We start from the raw sequence: 18,831 nt of genomic DNA on the forward strand, positions 1-18,831 counted from the left end.
TGATAGCGCTGGCTACTAACAAGTGATATGCGATATATCGCCACCTGTGATTGAATAGAAGTAGCCGATCACTGCCGGTGACAAAATCACCGAATGCTCGAAATCACTGCCCGTCACTGCCGGTGATTGAATCACCGAATGCTCGAAATCACTGCCGGTGACTAAATCACCAAACACTCGAAATCACTGCGACTGTGAATACGGTGAAGTTAGCTTCGGCAGCTACCATGATGCTACCAACGGTAAAATAACGACGTCTTATTCATATTTAATGGTAAATAAGACATTCTGTGCGAAATATACAGCTGAAGCTTTGAATTATGATGGTTTGATTATAAATACGTATAAAAAATGATTGCCCCTTATCAATTCTTCTACCACATCAAATTTACTTTATTGTTGTAATATAAACTCGGAATCAGAACTATTCCCTCAAAAAAATATTTTGTCTAATTTTACAACTTTCTATAAGTTTATTTGTTCCTATTGAGAAGAGCTCATTCCTTGGAATTGGGCAAAGTAGCAGGAATAGCAGCGCCACAAATCACCGATGACTTTAAAGAGTGATTCACCTCGGTGATCGCAATCACAGTTAAGAATCACCGTTACTGATGAGTAGCAGTCACAGGTAACGAAGTGATCCGAAAATCACAGTTCCGCTCATCACTAGTAAGCCAACTGAATTTTGGTCTCAGTAAAGGAATACAGTCGGAGATGGCACTGCTTTTCATAATATTAAATGCTGAAAATTTGAATTCAACTTCAATTCAATTCTATCTATGGTCTTCAAATCATATCTATGGTCTGAAATTAATTAATTCATCGATTCATCTACGCGGTGCTCCGACAATCGATTTGAAAAATAGCGCCTATATTGCCTGATTCAAATCACTGCGCTGTGTGGCTATTCAACTAACTACAAATAAGTGAGAATCGGATTGTGTCACTCCCTCCCCCCACCTGTATATTTTCCGATTTCTGCGTATGATCACGTAAGAAGGAGCTGGAATGCAGCTTGATTTTGTTTATATCAGTGGGAGCAGTATCGATTCTTTTATGGCACTTGCTATGTTGTCGTCGATTTAGATAGTCTAAAACGTTTTCAATATCAACAAAAATGGCATCATCGTCGGAAAAATATTATTTGGAATTAAGTTCCAATCCTATCAGGTTCCAGTCTGTTAGTAGTGTAACCAATGTTTTTTTCGATGATTCCAATAGACAGGTGAGTCGATAACTCTCTCGAAATACTAAAACGTATGTTGCTCGCATTTTAAGATGTTTTTTGCGTGTAATTGAGTGAACATAAGCACAATTTAAGTAATCTCTTTCTCTCTGTTTTCTAATGATTTCATAGGTTTTTACGGTTCGCTCTGGAGGAGCCACCGGAGTTGTTGTGAAAGGCCCTACAGAGGAATCGTCTATAAGTTTCGTGATGGAGCCTAAAGGCCCAGTGATATCAATTAAGTTTTCTCCTAATCAAAAAATATTGGCCATTCAAAGATCTAAAACTTCTGTGGTAAGCAATGAATTCCGTTCATCATATTTATTAATGTTTTTGCATCCTTATAAACGCTAGTTTTCATTAATAAATTCTCTATAACTCTCAGGAATTTGTAAACTTTCCGTACGAAAGGGAGTCTGTGGAGTACACTCAAAGCTGCAAGGGTAAAAATACAATGATACTTGGTTTCGTTTGGACTGGAAACAACGAAATCGCATTTATCACAGATAATGGAATTGAATTATTTCAAGTGAGTATACCCTTGTATTCATTTGGAATAGTATTTAATGCACCCTCTTAAAAACTATATTACATGGCTGTGTAGCTGTCAGTTTAACTCCAAGTTTATAACGATGGATAAGTTATACAATCTTTATAATTAATCATAATTTCTATGACATTTGTGTTGCAGTTATGGTACGATGATAGAGTATACTGTTCATTTTGTTTTTGTAGGAGAAAGAGAAGATATCCTATTGCCCCTTCAGTGTTATCTCGGAAAACTGTTGCTTTTTTTTGTTAATCCAATTGGAATTGAAATTCAGCTCTAAATAAAAATATTCGCAATGGCCTTGTGGCATTCGAGATGCATGCCATTGCTTTTTCAATCATGTGTCTATCATAGAGCTTTATTATGTTCCTTAGGTAAGCTCCTCCATTACCACAGTACAGGAAATAAGACAAAATATAATTTGTCGTATTATATGCATTCCTAATCTCCTGGGCTGGATCAGATACTGTGTGTCCTTTCCTCCCATGGGGATTTTGATGTAAATCTTACGATGTCCATGCTGTGTAATGCCTTGAGAATTAAGTAGAATTAGGGGAAATGGAATGTGACATGTAAATGGAACTGGGAAATAATAGCTTTGATTGGAAAGATAGGATTGCCTTTGATTTCATCATTCTACATCAGAAAATAGTTACAAAACAAAAGCAAGCAAATAAAGGGATTGTATATGGTAGAAATAGTGGAATTTTACTTCATATGTACTTATTGGTGAGAAATTGTGGCTGGCTTTGGGTTTAGCCTCAAGCAGGTGGAGAGTGTTAAAAATTGTGAGGTAGCTGGGTGCATGCATAAAATAGTATGTTAAGTTGACTTTCCCATTTATTATTCACTTGTGATCAAATGTTAAGGCTACAAATATGGTCACAATGGGCATTTTTGTCCTCTTTATCTGAATAATACAGCTTTGGAGTTGGTATGACAGCTAACTCAAGGAGCCACTCCAAGGAGATGCTATCTGTTTGTTGTTTCTGTTATCTCCCTGTACTGTTTAGTTATAAAATTATTCCAAAATCATCCCTATGAGGACTTCATTTATTTGGTGTGGTTCTTGTAATAAATATAATTTTTACTATATGTTGAATATGTTCTTAGAATGTGTTGCATCATTCTTATTTTTGTATTTGTTTCATATAATCTTAATTTAGTTATAACTTTTTTCCATATAATGTGCTTTTTCGAATCTTCCTATTATCATTCAGGTTATACCTGAGAGGAGGGTGCTGAAAGCATTGCGCAGCCAAAGTTGTAGTGCCCTTTGGTTTGTTCATTGTCCACGAAGTAGCATGGTCCTGCTTTCATCAGGAACTCAAGGACACACTTTACAACCATTTTTGTTCAAACCTGGAAATATTGTTCGCCTTCCAAAGTTTGAAGGTATGTTTTGACATGAAATTGAAATAAAAAAATATATAGTTTAGGTTAGTGAGCTCGGGATTTGGCGTACTTTGGGATACTAATTGCCAAATTATGCTTTCTTAATCATGCAGTTGAACCACCAACTGGCGCACCATCATCAGGGGCTGGTGGGTCATCTCATGGTTCTGGTTGGGGTGTTAGTGGCCAACGATCAAGTGGAATGCTTCCAGAGCGAGACGTCACATTGGGTGTCCTTTATGGGAACCCATCAGTTTTGGTTTTGAGACATCATCGCCCCAGGCCGCCGTCCTCCACTCCCATCGCCTCGTCATTAGCGTCTCCTGCAACGGCCCCCCCGCGTTCTCTTCACTTCTCTCGTCCGCCCATTGTCCCTCATCCACCTGCCAACAATCAACCCCTCGGTGCCGAGATTGTAATTTACACTCTACAAGGGTGAGTGGATGTGATTGATTTTTGCCATGGTTGTTTATTTGTATGGCTGGACTTTGCTATAACTTTTATTTTTGAAAACATTTACTTTATTATTTCCAGTGGAGCTTGGGATGAATTTAACCATCTTTGCAGTCGGAAATCTTACATACCTTGGATCTTTGTTAAATATATTTTGTATTCAGATGTTTTTATATTTAATTCATTACATAAATCACTACAACTCACCTTACCTTCTTCCTCATCGAAACACTTAATAATAGAGTGTTATCCTGGAGTCAGGAAATTTCATTTAATTTAATAATAATGACGATTAAACATTTCAGATTAATTTCATAAAAATGTTAAACTATTTCAAAATATGTTTTGCCAGATGCTTTGTTTCTATCATTTACCAGATGGGAATGGCTTCATTAGTTGGTAATTTAGGAATATTGTTAAAGAATATTTTCATGTATGTACTTGCTCAGAAAATTTGCTAGTGTTGTGTGTAATGTAACCTTAATGTTACACAGCTTGAGGGATTGAAATGTGGACGCTGTGTAAAATCAAAGTACACATTTTGAGTCAAGAGCTAAGGAAAGTATAACCACATGAGGTGCACTGGTCTGACTTTTACAGTAATTTCTGCACTCCTCCTTAAAGTAGAAAATCCTGATATGATAGCATTTGTGCAATTGATTCAGTACATTGAGAACTCTCTATATACTCTGTGAAGCTGGAAATATGAGTTCCACACAACTTCATGACTGAATGCGATTGAGCTTCAAATCCTACGTACAATTAAAAGTTCTGTTTCTGAAGACTTCTATTCAATATATTTTTCTTGTCAAATTATTTTTTTGGGCATTTTATTCTATTGTACTGGTTAAAAATAATTGTCTCTATTATTCAGTATAATGAGGAGTTTATAATTCCTGCTATGTTATTGCTAAGTAGTGAACTTGAATTTATAGTCTATGGTCATGGAAAATTAGTGGAATATGAAATTTAATCATATGGATGACAGAATTAGTTCTTAAATGATTTATATCAAAAGACGTTGATAAGAGCATTAAATATGTATTGTCTCCTCATTTGAAACTTTCACAGGAGTGGAGTTTTTTTTATTTTTTTGAAAGAATAAACAAATTGCATAAAAAATAATCATCAAACTAAATATATGTGAATCGAATGCTTTTTTTATGATGCCATCCTTTAATTATGTAAATTGTAAACATGATAGCTATGAAATTAAAACTAAATCTGAAACCAAGCCGCTACTTATGTTACAAATAAGCATACCACTCACAATGTCTGAAGTTGGGAAAAGTTATTCCATTTGAATCTGATAAGAGATGAGGCAATTTTCTTCTATTGAATTATAGAGGAATTTACTGCTAAACCGGTTATCATGTTTACATTCATACTGTCGTACCTATGTTTAGAATATGCTTCATTTACCATGGATGGTCTGTGCAGGACATAATGTAATGATAACTTGCAATGCTAAATGCTCTTTTGTGCTTAATGCATTTTGTGTTAGAGAGGTCTTATTGTTTTTTTTATTTCAGTTGGTTATTTATTTCTTTGCTAGAGATTGAGTCTGGGCTCAAATTAATGCATTTCTAAGTAAATTGTCTCATAGTGTGACAGAGTTATTATTTTTCTGCTCTAATATCTGGTGTAGTAACTTTGTAATGTATATTCCCTAATTATTGATCATTTGTTTGTGTGTTGATATTTCATTCCGTAAATAAGCTTTTAGACAGATGGAAATGGTCACTTTTTTCAGTTGTATTTTCCTGAAGTATGTGATTCTTATGGATGTATTTTATTTAATTCTAAATAGCACTTCCCAGCCCAAGAAATCACACATCCTTGAATTGAACATGAGTGGAAGATTTGCTGTGAACATTGTGGATAATCTAGTCATTGTGCATCATGAAGCGTCTAAGGTCAGTTTAAAGTATACCGGGACTAGCCGCGGTGATAACTTTTACGGGAGTCACCCGCAATGCACAATCGTGCGAAAGATCCACAGAGAAAAAATCATTCGCCTTGACCGGGATTCGATCCCGGATCCCCCGATTTCCGGTCAAGTGCTTTAGCCAGTTAAGCTACCGAGGCGTCATTCCTCCCTGTGGATATTTTCGGGCACTAGTGTTCTATGCCCGGGCCTGCTCTCCGGCTGTGGCGCTGTGTGCACGATTTGGACTGCTGGTGGCATCATATGCTCAGCAGTCCAGCCACATCTTGTCCGGTAGTGCCCGAAAATGCCCATCTCTGGGTCTGCCACTGGATTGTAACATACTACAATCGTGTAAAATGGGCCCTAAGTTTAGAGCTATTTTGTATTTCAATTTGTTAAAGTAAGAAAATATAACTAAATACTTTTGTACGAAGTGGCAACCGCCAAAAGTTTGGATTTTATATTGTGTGTATTTCGACCCAATGGGGGTATAGCTCCCTCTACCCCCATAGATCTGTCACTGTCACCATATGCATATCCAAGGATTTGGTCTTTGGATTTTACTTATTTATAGTAAAATCTTCCAAAATAGTTGGCACATTAGAGTATGGTTTCGCTAGTAGTGGGTCCTGGTCGCTCTCATAGCGGCAAGGTATTACCCTATCCCACCCTTTTAACCCTATCCGTACCCCGGAGACGTCGACGAGCTCCTATCGTGGCGGCGCCTCAATCCTTTTTCCTTCCCATTCCACTCCCCTCCCCGGAAGCGCAGGCGTATCAGTTGTAGTGCTTGGTTCCATCTCCAGTGTGTTGTATCCTTGAAGAGCCTCCCTTGGGTTCTCAATCTTGTCACCATATGCATGTCACATAAATTGTTGGTAAATGCTTCAGGATAAAATATTTACTTGCTTTGGATTTCATAAATTGTGGAAATATTTCATTCAAAATTTGTACTTAATGTCAAATTTACAGTAGGGATTTCAGTCATTGTACACCTTGTTTTGTAATTATACCATATTTTATTATTTTCCATAATGTCCATGTTGTAACATTCACTATTAATTCACAAATCGAATTTACACATTAGTTATATACACAATTGTCCTGGATAACTACTTGTGAAGAAAAATCTGGAGCAGTGACATGTTCCATTACTTCACAAATCAAATTAATACAAATTTCAAACACATTAGCCTTTAATAATGTACTCGTGAAGAAAAATTAGGAGGGACAACACCTACAATGGAATGCCTCTCTTTCCAGTACATGTCTCCCCATGTCTTTTATTTTGCATCGTCCACCATTATTTTACTCTCACTGTTTTCTCCTGTCATCAAGGAGAATTGTTACAATATGCATTTATCTTTTGCTTTGAAAGTTTAAATTAAATGATGTGGTAATGTTTGGTGAAGTTTTTTTTAATGATTTCATTGCTTCTTATTAAAATGAAAGGCCTAATCTATGAAACATTTTTTAACCTTTATTTCAAAAGAGTTATAAACATATGATCATTCATGCTCTTTGTCTTGAAAGATATTGTACTGATGTCTGAAACTTAGCACTAATTTTTTTTATTGTTATTTTGATACCGCCATTCAACACTTCTAGAGACTTCAATTTTTTGAAGTATTTATATTCCATGAAATATTATTGACAATAGGATGCAGAATTCTCACAGAAATGTCTTAGCTGATATGAATCAACACTGAATTTCTTTCATATTATTGGTGTCACTCTCTTAGCAACAGCAACATTAGCAACATCTTTGGGAGGAATTATTTATTGGATGATGATATTTAAAGGATTTTTATTACCTACCGGCGTAATTTATTGTCTTAAACTATTTAAAATTGTCAAGTAACTGAGTTCAATACAGCGAGAGAGAAAACCATCTGTCATCCCTTCCATTCATGACCAGTGTCTAGAATAAGTACAGCACGCTCCCGATTATCCGGGCTAATAATGGGAAGAGACGGCACGAATAATTGGAAAACACAGATAACCCAAACTTTCACTTTAATGTGTCTTGAAATGTTCATAATTTACGTAAAACAAACAGTATACTATTATTATTGCAGTTATTCTGTTATTCTAGAGTGCTTCTCGGACTCATTGAGAGCTTTTTTCGCCAGTTCCCGATCTTTTCAGCGGCAATAACATGGTTGTACTTATATTATTAATGCTCCATGTAAGGCCTGGTTTCGAAAACCACTCATCCGTGGCTGTGTGATCATGGATACAGAAAGAAAAGTGGTTAGCACAAATGCTTCAAAACCACTGCTTGACGTCGGAGACTACACTGTAAGGCACAACGCCACGTAGTCGCGTCTTGCACAAGTTGCCCGGGTTGCAGCTGCTGCGGGACGTGTATCCATAATCACGGAGCGTGGTCGAGCACTGAGAGGCTTGGAAAATAGGAACACGGTGCTCCTGTGAATGCAGCTAGGGTTCGATCAATTACGTTTTACGAAGTGAATTCTAACAGAAATGATAAGCCCGGTGTATCTTAGCATTGATGATAAATTCTGATGATTTTTCATCCAATTTTATATTTTTTATAAAGATCAGGGAAAATATTCAGCGAGTGCATGGATAATCCGCAACACGGATATACCACAGCCGGATAATCAGGAGTCTGCTGTATCTTGCAAATAGCTGATGTAATTAACCCCTGAGTGCTTGCATATGGAAAACTTATATAAGTGATAGGACTGAGAAGGTTTTCTGACCAAATATATGCACTTATTTTATTTCACCATGCATCCACTGTTTCAAACTTGAAATCCATTGCATTTCAGTGCCCTGTCACCAATGCGTAAGTTGCTATTACCATGTAATATATACATATATTTATTTTCTAATTTATTGTGGTGTATTTGTAAAAGGTCTCATCTTTAGCCTAAGAAGTCTTTCAGTGTTTTGTGTTGTTCTTTCAGACATCTGTCCTGTATGATATACGCTTACCTGGTGAAACTGATTGTGGCATTACTAGGCATAAGCCTGTGGCACCACCTCGCCCTATTCGGCCCTTCAGTTTGAGACTTCCTCAGCCTTTGCCTCTCCAGCCTTCAGAACCTTCAGAAATCCCTTGTGATTTATGTATCCTTTATCGTGATTTCTTTGCATGTCTAGTAGCATCTTGAAAGGTGAATTACTCATTATATAAATTCTTTAATTTAATAAGTCTGAATTTTATTTAGGTACCATTTTTTAACCTGCTGGTAAAGTTTTTTGATTGTAGCCAATTTGTTCTTAATTGACTTGATGAAAGGATGGTGTTGGAAAATATAGTTTATAGGCTCATGACTATATTTACCTTGCTCAGGTTTTTTCACTAATCTATTTGTTGATGTCTGTGTATTATTTTTGACTTTCTGGTTTATTACTTTTATTGAAAGTTTTTATATGCAACAGTGAGTCAATTATTCCTTAATTAATGCCAAAGATTCTCCAAATTGGGTGGTTTTCCAGCCTGATGTCATAATTGATGCTAAACTTGGCTGTTTGTGGTGCGTGGGAATTCAACTTGAGCCTTTGGCGCATTTGCTCTTACCCTCGCAAGCTCCTCGCTTGGTCCACTTTCTTACTCATCGATCTAGTCTTGGAGGAGAAGCTTGGCGTGTATTGCTGAATATAATGAAGGATATGATCCTTTCGCCCAGTGGTCCTTCCGAAACTGAGAGACCTTCTTATGTCGACCCAAATCCAGGATCCAGGCTAACATCCTTGGCTGCAATTTTTGACCGGTTGAATGCAGTGCATCATGAGTATGCAAGAGCTAAATTAGCTGCTCAGGTAAGGATTAGAGCTACCTTATGAGCTCAGATTCTGTGAAATGTTCGCTAATTTGATGAAATGATTCATGGGAGCACCCTAGCAAATTGGTGAGAGTGCTTAGCTTCTGATCAAAGGGTCCTGAGTTCAAAGCCTAGGTGTAACCCTAGGACACCCCCAAAAATAAAATCCTCGTCAAGGCACAAGGTGGCCTGGGAGGAGTGTGCTTGACACTGATCTTAATAATTATGATCGGTTTTCATTCTGAACCATTGACTCTGATTGGTTAGCAACAGGATAGGAATTTGTTGTTTTGAAATTTTCATTGCGACAGAGTTGTTAGTAATGGGGTAGTTTCCTTCATCAAAGAAAACGAAAGGCATTGACTGCAATTCGTTACCCACCATTAATGTATTCATAATATACAATTTATTTGGTTTTAAAAATACCGGTTTAGACAAATGGCAAGGGTAAATTTTATCCTCATTTGAAAAAGGCCAGATTGGCGCCCATGCGATGCCACTCCACCTGTCGTCACAGGGACCTAGTTTCTATACGAGTAGATAGGAGTTTTACATCGTCTGAAATTACCAATGCTTGCATGAGGCACAGAGCTCAGGGAAACATGTCTTAATAATCACCTATTAAAACTGGCTAAGGTCGGAAAGTTTTCTTCGTTTGATAAGGTATTAATAATCCTTACTTAGCCAAGCACTACCAGCTAGCATGGCACTCTGCTTCCTGCTAGCATCCTGCGTCGTATCAGCACTCAGAGCCTCGTCCCAAGGTCACCTCACTTGCGGCAGCGGGAACCAGAACGACGTCACACAGAGTTTTCCCGGCATTCATACTTAACCCGTCACGTTTTCGCGCACTTGAAAATTTTCACTTTTCATTTAATTGCAAAAAATAGATATCGTCATTTAAAAATCTAAAAGCGTGAAATACGTACTCCAGGAGTAATATTCTTTCGATTTAGGCAATAAAAAAATAATAGGAAACCACCCTATTAGAGTAATACATTTCAAACTCAAAAAAGTCTATCTTGTGGCAACCTATCGGAATCAACCATTTGGAATGGAAACTGATTTTAATAATACTAATAAGTATGGAGCTCATCTCCCTAGGGAAAGGAAATGGCCCCCATACTCTGCATTTGAGAAACTAACATGTATGTGGTGACCTCTACCATCAGCTATCCAAACCAACCCTCAGGTTGAATCACTGAGTGATGTATTAGGAGTAAAGTCCACAGATGCACACTTGCATAGTATATTAGGACTAGTTAGACAACGAGTTTCATGTGACCTTAGACCACTGGGTAACCAAGGTCTTATCCTACTTTTTCCATGCCTGTGAGTGTGGATATCTTGTCACTCAAATAAGTCTCTTTTGAGCAGAATATGCTACATAATTGGACCATTTTTGGTTCATGTTTCTATTTAAAGACTGGAAAGTAAAACCTTAATGAACTTGTCCCATATTTCTTTTACAAAGCTTTATGAGAGTTGGCTGCCTCAATAATTCATTATACTTATAGTGAGCAAAACTCTCACTATTAAATATTCTTCCTGGATTAATTGCATTTTCAAAAACATGTGGGGTCATAGTAAGGTGATTTTTCAAGTGAATATGATGGCCTTTTTTAACCTTCTTTCTAATATGAATGGAAAACAAATTTGGAAATAATAATTCTCTTGTCCTGTTCAACAAAATCTAAATAGTGGTTATGTAAGGGTCCTTTGATTATGCTTTGTGCTCAATAAATGCCATTCAATCAAAATAGTATTGAAACATGATAATCTTTTCTAATAGAAGAGTCTGCCTGCTTCTGGATCATCTCATCTGTCTGCTACACAGAGTTCAAACTCATCCTCCTCTCAGCAAGGGAACATATCTGCTCAGCCACTAGTAAGTTATTATACTCTGGTGTCAATATATGTGAAAAATGATGGAATTAAAATTATGTACTACAAATCCGTTCTATAGAAGTTAACAATCAATCCAAGGATCTCATTTTAAGATGGATATTGCCATTGAAATAACATGAATGTCATCAAATTTCATAATTAATGTGAGGAAATTAAAAAAAAATAATTTTAACATACATATTTGAGAATGACATATGAGAAACTATCATGGAGTCACTTGCATGGATTCACCATCAGCTTAGGTTTTTACCATCATTTTTTTGCAATTTATCATTGAGTAGTTAAAATTAACTATAAATTAAAAGTTGTAAATTGTTTTTGAAATACAGTAGAGCACATATATAACAAAGTTGAGGGGGCTGGAGGGTTACCTCATTATCAGCAAATTACATAATATGTGGGCCGACGCTTGTGAACTTTGAACTTCAAACCAAGCTTACTGCACTATTCACACAGCAAATACATATTTTATAACCTCACATGATAGAAAAAAATTTTCTGAAAGCATTTCGAAAAAGTGCTATCATATTAATTGACCAAGAAAACTGCAATTTTTCTTCATTTCATCGCCTATCACTTCATCCAAAAGCACCAATTTTTTTATTGCCTTCTCTTGTGGCTTAATAGTGATTTAACAAATATAATTACAAAATGTGAAGTCCATGACTTTGATTGACCATAAGTTTCATATTGGCCTACCGTTACTTTTCTTGACAAATATAGACTTCAGAAAAGTGCACACTGTCTTATTTACATGGTATTCTTGAGGCTAGAAATTTGCATAAATAATGAGAAGTTTTGTATTTATTTTAAATTAGCATAGGTTGTATTGTGTGTTTATGCCTTCTCTAAGTTATTCATATGTTAAACAAATTAGGACACATGAAATAGTGGACATTGTAATATGAATTGAGAGCCATCGAGTTAAGCAGCAGCTGAGCCAATTCGTGATTTTATCTAAGCCTCAAATTTGAGCCTTTTCTCCTCATTAATAATCTTGCCTCAGAAGGGAAGAACGTTCAATGCCTTAAGTTTTGGAGTAGCAATGAAAAGAAACCAAAGTTCACAAAAATCACTGCACTTCTTATGTCGTCTGCTTTAGTATCAGTCACAGGGAAATATCAGAACTAGGAATTAAGATTAGTTATAAAGACATGACGCTTCAAATGCGACTGTCAGTAATAATTTCACAATTTGAGAGTGTCTGAGTGATTTCAAAAGTTTTAAATGTACTTCATGAGCAGAAATTCTTATAAAAATAAAGAATCGTCATTGCTGCAACTCCATTACTTTGAATTTGTTCAAGTATTCCTTCACAATGGGTGGTTTTCTCTCTACATCAGTGATAATCACAGTTGTTCATCATTACATCTGAAAATCTTTGTGATTCAGTGCTGACTTGGTTATTATTTGTCAGAAAACCTGCTTTCAATTCCTTGTGTCTTTCTTTAAGGTGGTTCTTGACCAAGCAGATATGTATAGCAATATCTTCATCAAAATGGGGTCTAATCAAGGATCTGGAGAAGTCAGCGGGAAGATCCTTCAGCCGTCAAGGCCATCAACAGAGGTCACAGAAGAGTCGTGGTGGGCAGGGCCTCGAGGGCGCTTTGCTTCTGCTGTTCTCGTAGAGTACATCCGATCTCTCTCGGAGCACTCAATTCCAGTACAGCATTACCTTCATGAGATGCTCATCAATGCACTTGTGAGACGTGGAGCTTTCTTCCAACTTCACCAGTTTTTACAGTATCACGTTATTGGAGACTCAAAACCACTGGTAAGTTTGCGTCATTGTGGAGTAAATGGATATATGTACCAATTCATGCACATTACTTCATGCCTATCCTTTAACGTTTAGTGGAATGAAATGTGTGAATTTCTCTGTTTTGTTGGAATATTTACGAGACATTATGGTATACATATCCATTCCAGTTTGATCTTTTGTTTCTTGAAGTTTTAGGAGTGAAAGATATGTTTCTGGAGTTCTTTTTATAATTCTCATAATATTTCCTGTTAATATCTACGACAAAAACTGAATTATTGTTGCATTCTCTCCAAACATAATTATTTCAGGTTTAGCTGCAGGCAAACAGTGGTAAAGTCTTGCTTTATTCATTACTCCAGTTGCAATCTTTGAATAGTATTGAACTTTAAAACAAGAAATTGAAAGTCAGCCTTAATTTTAATCCCTGCAAAAATGCACTTTGAATTCATACACTTTACGTCAAGTTAAAATTGCATGCTATTGGCAATGAATCATAATAATTCTCTCCACACTAGATATTTGTTCTAGCCTTAGTTACTGCTACTCTTTGAAAATAGCTGTAGCTGACACATTGTGACCATCTCCTTTTATGTAGGGTTAATTTATGCATCATTCTGTATTTTTTGGAATAATCAATTTAATAATTGAATATATTTATATTCTATATTTAACTGTTGGAAAATAATATCTGAATAGTATTCATCATGCAAAATGCAAACCCAATTTGTTGGATATTTAATTTAATACAATAAAACCTCTATGTAGTGAACCTCTTTATCTCATAAAACCTTCACTTATCATACCAAGGAGACACCTCCAAGACTGCCTAACTACCTTCGCAAATTGTACCGAGATAACTAGAGACCATTAATTCAGCCACGATTACGTACATAGAATGATATTTTCAGCAATAAATGTTTCACACTTTTTTTTCTTTTTCACCTTTAATATGCTTTAATTTTCACACTAACTATTAGTTATGGCCATTTAGTTCCATATGAGAGCATACCTAAGAGTAAATAAGAAAAGAGATGTCTAACTATCCTAATCATTTTAAGTGACTGATGAATTAAGAGAGATCACATCATTTTCTCTTGAATCATGGTAAAAATCACGGGATAGCACTCGCTTTGTGTTATCATTATATAATAAACATATATGTTCACTAATGCAAGCATGTTTATTTAAACGCATAAATATAATGGTTTAAAAGGCAGTAGTGCCTTCCATTTCCAAAGGATATGAAAAAAATTGTGCATATCACTAAAACCTCTCTATAGTGAACATCCATACATCAAATTGCTCAAATTTTGGTCCGCTCCATTACTATGTAAAGAGGTTGTACTAACTAAGAGGTTGTATATGTGTTAAAAAAATAATTTTCCTTTTTGATCCTCAGGCTTGTCTACTTCTTTCACTTGAAAATGTGTATCCTGCTGCTCATACCTTAGCCCTAGACATGCTTAGGCGACTCTCTGGAGCTCAAGAGGAAATTGTTGAAGTTTTGTTGTCTCGGCAGCAAATTCTACCGGCATTGAGGTAAGTTAATAAAATTAAAATGTAATAGATGGGATAAAAATCTCAATGAACTATAATTAATACATTTAATGGGTATTTTAGAGGATACAAAGTCACTTTCCTTTAAAGATTACTTTTGAGTGGTGGAAATGGGGGCAGATTTACATGATTTTATGAGTAACATTTCCCTGCCTTAAATGACTTTATATTTTTGCTTTTTTTGTTCCAATTCATTATCTTACCTTAGTCTATATTTTGGTGCATAATTAATCCTTTTATTTTTTGTTCCAATTACTGTTGACTCTTATTAATGTAAACAAATTTTTCATAACATTTTTGTTACTATGAAGTAAAGTCATGGTTTTGACATGGGTATTTTGATGTATGGTATAATAAGCAATATTATAGGGTGTTCAATGTTTGACATTACTAGCATTAGACATGGTTCCAACTTTCTGAAAAAGTAACGCTATTCATATTGTTTATTGTGTGCACAATGGAATATAAAACATCTGCTTTACCATTAATGAGGAATTTAGCATACGTCTGAGAAATTCAATATTTCTGTGCAAAAAATAGATCACTTACAAAAGCAATTGAGCTGGCTTGAGGATACCGACTTATTAATGGTTTCAAATAGGTCATGTTTTGTCTCTACTGATTCAAGATTGTTATTGCAATTTTAGGAAATTGATTATATATTAATATTTAAATTAAGATTTTTTTATTATCCCATTTGACCTTACTTCAAGTTATAAAATTTTGTTTGCTTGATGGGTGAAATGATTTTAATCTGTTTTTCATATTTTATAGATTTGTCCGTAACCATGGATCTGTAGATCAGATATCTGCACGTAAATATCTTGAAGCAGCACGAGCCACTGGTGATCCTGTTCTTTTTGCTTCAGTATTCAAGTATTTCGAGGGACGCAATCTTAGGCTGAGACATGGTCCTGCCTTCCCTAAAGGTTTGTATCATTTGTAGTTAGCAGGAACATTTAACTTCAATTTTTTATGCATTGTTGTTTCTATTCATGAAAGGTGTTACTATTGAAATTTTTATTTATTCAGTGTAATATACTGAAACCCTTAGCTATTTGGCAATCGATACAGCAGTTGCTTTTAAAAATCCCTTATCATTCCTAGTCACTTCCACTGTTATTAGTGTTCAGACTTTATTTGGCAGAAGGGTAATTACTTGTCATTTAGTGCTGCAAACTATGTGTGTGTGTGTAGTCAACTATCCATTATCCTTGCTAATGGGGGTGAGGCAATAGGGTGGTCCTTATTTTTTAAGTTTTTGAATTTCTTTTGGGACGCCCCCCAGTTTTGTTCCATTTGGTGAGCAAATATATCATGAAAATTATTTTTGCAATGGGATGCTGGGAAAACGTGCTGCATCACACTTAAAGTTCAGAAATTTTGGTATTTTTGAGTGTTTTTCAGACATAAGTGAAGATGATGTCATTCTCGGATTTTTCTATCACTTTTTTGTCTTCTACAACGACTCATTAGACATTTGCACAGTAACATATCAAATTTATTTCGTTTCTGCCCTTTGGTTCCCGAGATATCCCACCGAGAGTTAGCACGCACCACCCCAGTCATACAATTTGGGTGGCACGTGGGTTGCATACTCTCAATTTTTGTTGATCATTCTTACTCGTCATGAAAGCATATTTGAGTTGCCTTCTCTTTAGGGCAAAAAATTTCACTGCGCAGTCATATAGTCATGCTTCACCCTCTGCAGTAAGCTGTGCTTACACCGTACGTGATAGCATTAGTTCCGAACTTCACCTCGCACGAATGGTTCCGTACTTTCCAGGGTGGGTTGACTTAAAACCAGCGAGTGTTTACCGTGTGGGTTCAGTAAAGTCCGGTTTCATTTTGATTATGTAGTTTTATTTTCATTCGCCTTCGGGCCATGGCCCTTCCAAAGAAACAAGTGAGAACTTTTAAAAGATGGACTGAAAATAATTGAAGATGAAGAAAAGAATCCGGGCTAGAAGCGCGTGAATATTGCAGAACGCCCCGGTATGTCCAGTAGCACATTACGGCAGGGGTGGGGGTAGAGCGAGATACCTGGTGAAAACAAGAAGTGGGATGAAGCCGAGGGTCAGGTGGGCGTGCCGCTGACGATTAACGCCTCATTGCCTCAATCACATTAAAAATTTAATTGCAAGAAAGGAACATTTCAAATAATGAACTATTTTTGGCCTTCTTGATCCATCTCATAATCAATCACTGCGACTGCGAAATCAGTTGTTTGAGGCATAACATGCGCATTTCTCTCGTATATATGTGTACTTGAAATGGCATATGATGGATAAGAATTTTTACAGTGAAATAGCTGTGAAAATTCCGAGTGGAGTGCAAACATTTTTTAGCAAGGCATGTTCCTTTAGGATATTTGAAAGAGATATAAGTCGAATCAACAATATGACCTAAGTGTTTCGATAAAGTAATAATATTCCTGTAATCAGCTAAAATCTTGTTTGAATCCATTGATGAATATTATAATTCGCTAAAATCCAGCGTTTCCTGGGACAAAGGCAACCTGGACAAACAGTCCCGCATCGATCGTTTTCCTGCATTCATCGTTTTTTTTCATCCATCCCCCTGAAGATCGAGGTTCCACTGTATCTACGGCCATCTTTTAAAGATTTTCATTATTTTTATATCTTACCAATTAGGCCACCATGATATCCTAATTTAATTAAGGATCTTGAATTCAAATAGAATTAAGTGATTACCATCCAGAAACCAGGCTGTGGATGTATGATTTTGTGATATTTATGATGAAGGCTTGTCTGAAGGCATGGATTTATTCTTTCCAAAATAATTCCTTCATTTTTTGTTATTTTTCATGTGGTTAGATTTTTGTGACTTCTTTATTACCTAATCTTTTTGAAAAGAGGAAATTTTTTTTGCTTGCATCTGCTCCCATCATGACTCATTAGTGAAAGTTATGGATAAGGGATTAGCGAACCCTGTTTTGATTTGAGTGTGGTGTCTGTGGCTTTACCTACATATTTATAAAAATTTTAACTTTTTTCAATTTTTCTATCAATTGTGGAAATATTTGAATTATCTTATTTTCATACTTTTTAGTGTGATTTACCTATATGGTATGAATTTGCTCTCTTCAGGAATGAAAGGTTTTTGATATTATAAATTGTGAATACTGGCCATCATTAAGCAAATTTACAATTAAAATGGTCTAAAGTCATGAAGGTCAAAAAATAGGAAAACTTCTTTCTGATCCTAAGTCAATAATAGATAATTGTTTAAATTTGGAATAAATTTCTATCCAAAGAAATATGTGAAGTATAATTGCATCATATCAATCTTTAGTTCACTGGTATTGATTATCTCATTTCTTTCTAGGCGAGCACTGTGATATCTATGTTAAACATTATCAAAAGCTGTTTGGAACTCCTGGTGTGGTTCGAGCTACAGAGTGGACGTGATGTACTCCTTCATTTGTTAATTTATTTTTGTTGATTTTACAAAGCTCTAAAAAGCTTTTATTCCAATATTGTTGTTTTTTATTAATGTGATGTAAAATGCTATTCGAAATAAAATATGAAGGGTTTATTTCTATCATGGAGTTTTAATTTTTGTACAAACCTATGCCTTGCTTAGTGCATTTTGTCATAGTGTAAATTCCTTCATCAGAGAAACATGTCAAAGCTTCTTAGCCTAATAAAATAGCCTTAGCACTCTCTTGATAAAACATGAAATTGCCACAAGTGCACACAAATTACTCTTATTTTACGCAGATCAATAGTATTGCTTGCCTCAAATCTTCTTCTTTGTTTATATATATTTGTGAAATCCATTGCTGTGCAATGGCCAAAAACATTACTTACTTGTGCCAACCAACTTACAGAAGTAATTTTATCTGGTCTCCTTAACTGAATGATAGTACATAGTTCATTTAGATCATTAAGTTTGGACCCTATTGGAAATATTCAATTCTGTTCAATTGAAAAGTGACAAATTTCAATTGAATCTATGGAAATTCAATTGAATTTCAATAGATTCAATTGAAATTTGTCACTTTTCAATTGAACAGAATTGAATATTTTCAATAGGGGAGATATCTATCCACGAGTGTTTGTTAATGTCGTGTAACGCTATGTCAGCTGTGGTGTAAATGGATGTAAAATACTTTAAATTTTCAAATATCAATTTGTATTAAAAAATAATATTCAAAGTCATTTAACACGTTGACCGCCATGCCGGTCATAATGACCGGAGTCGAGTGGCTCCCGTCATAGTCGCCGGTCT

The 18,831-nt window shown here is 35.7% G+C and overlaps 1 protein-coding gene across 1 annotated transcript; it reads left to right on the forward strand.

The window, feature by feature from the left end:
• Nucleotides 1-946: 946 nt before the first annotated feature.
• On the forward strand, nt 947-18,141 carry LOC124155945 (regulator of MON1-CCZ1 complex). The gene is made up of 13 exons (XM_046530175.1): nt 947-1,225; nt 1,358-1,519; nt 1,611-1,754; nt 2,996-3,170; nt 3,284-3,605; nt 5,434-5,539; nt 8,490-8,652; nt 8,999-9,348; nt 11,143-11,238; nt 12,712-13,032; nt 14,420-14,559; nt 15,352-15,506; nt 17,926-18,141. Exons 1-13 carry the CDS (start codon nt 1,118-1,120, stop codon nt 18,006-18,008), a joined length of 2,325 nt encoding a protein of 774 aa, XP_046386131.1. The 5' UTR covers nt 947-1,117; the 3' UTR covers nt 18,009-18,141.
• Nucleotides 18,142-18,831: the final 690 nt, after the last annotated feature.

This window comes from Ischnura elegans, chromosome 3, assembly GCF_921293095.1.
Source record: "Ischnura elegans chromosome 3, ioIscEleg1.1, whole genome shotgun sequence".
NCBI lineage: Eukaryota > Metazoa > Arthropoda > Insecta > Odonata > Coenagrionidae > Ischnura > Ischnura elegans.

Coding starts and splice junctions, on each gene's coding strand:
- LOC124155945 (XM_046530175.1), top strand. CDS start 1,118: ATGGCATCATCGTCGGAAAAATATTATTTGGAATTAAGTTCCAATCCT. Junction 1,520..1,610: donor AAAGATCTAAAACTTCTGTG/GTAAGCAATGAA, acceptor TATAACTCTCAG/GAATTTGTAAACTTTCCGTA. Junction 1,755..2,995: donor ATGGAATTGAATTATTTCAA/GTGAGTATACCC, acceptor ATTATCATTCAG/GTTATACCTGAGAGGAGGGT.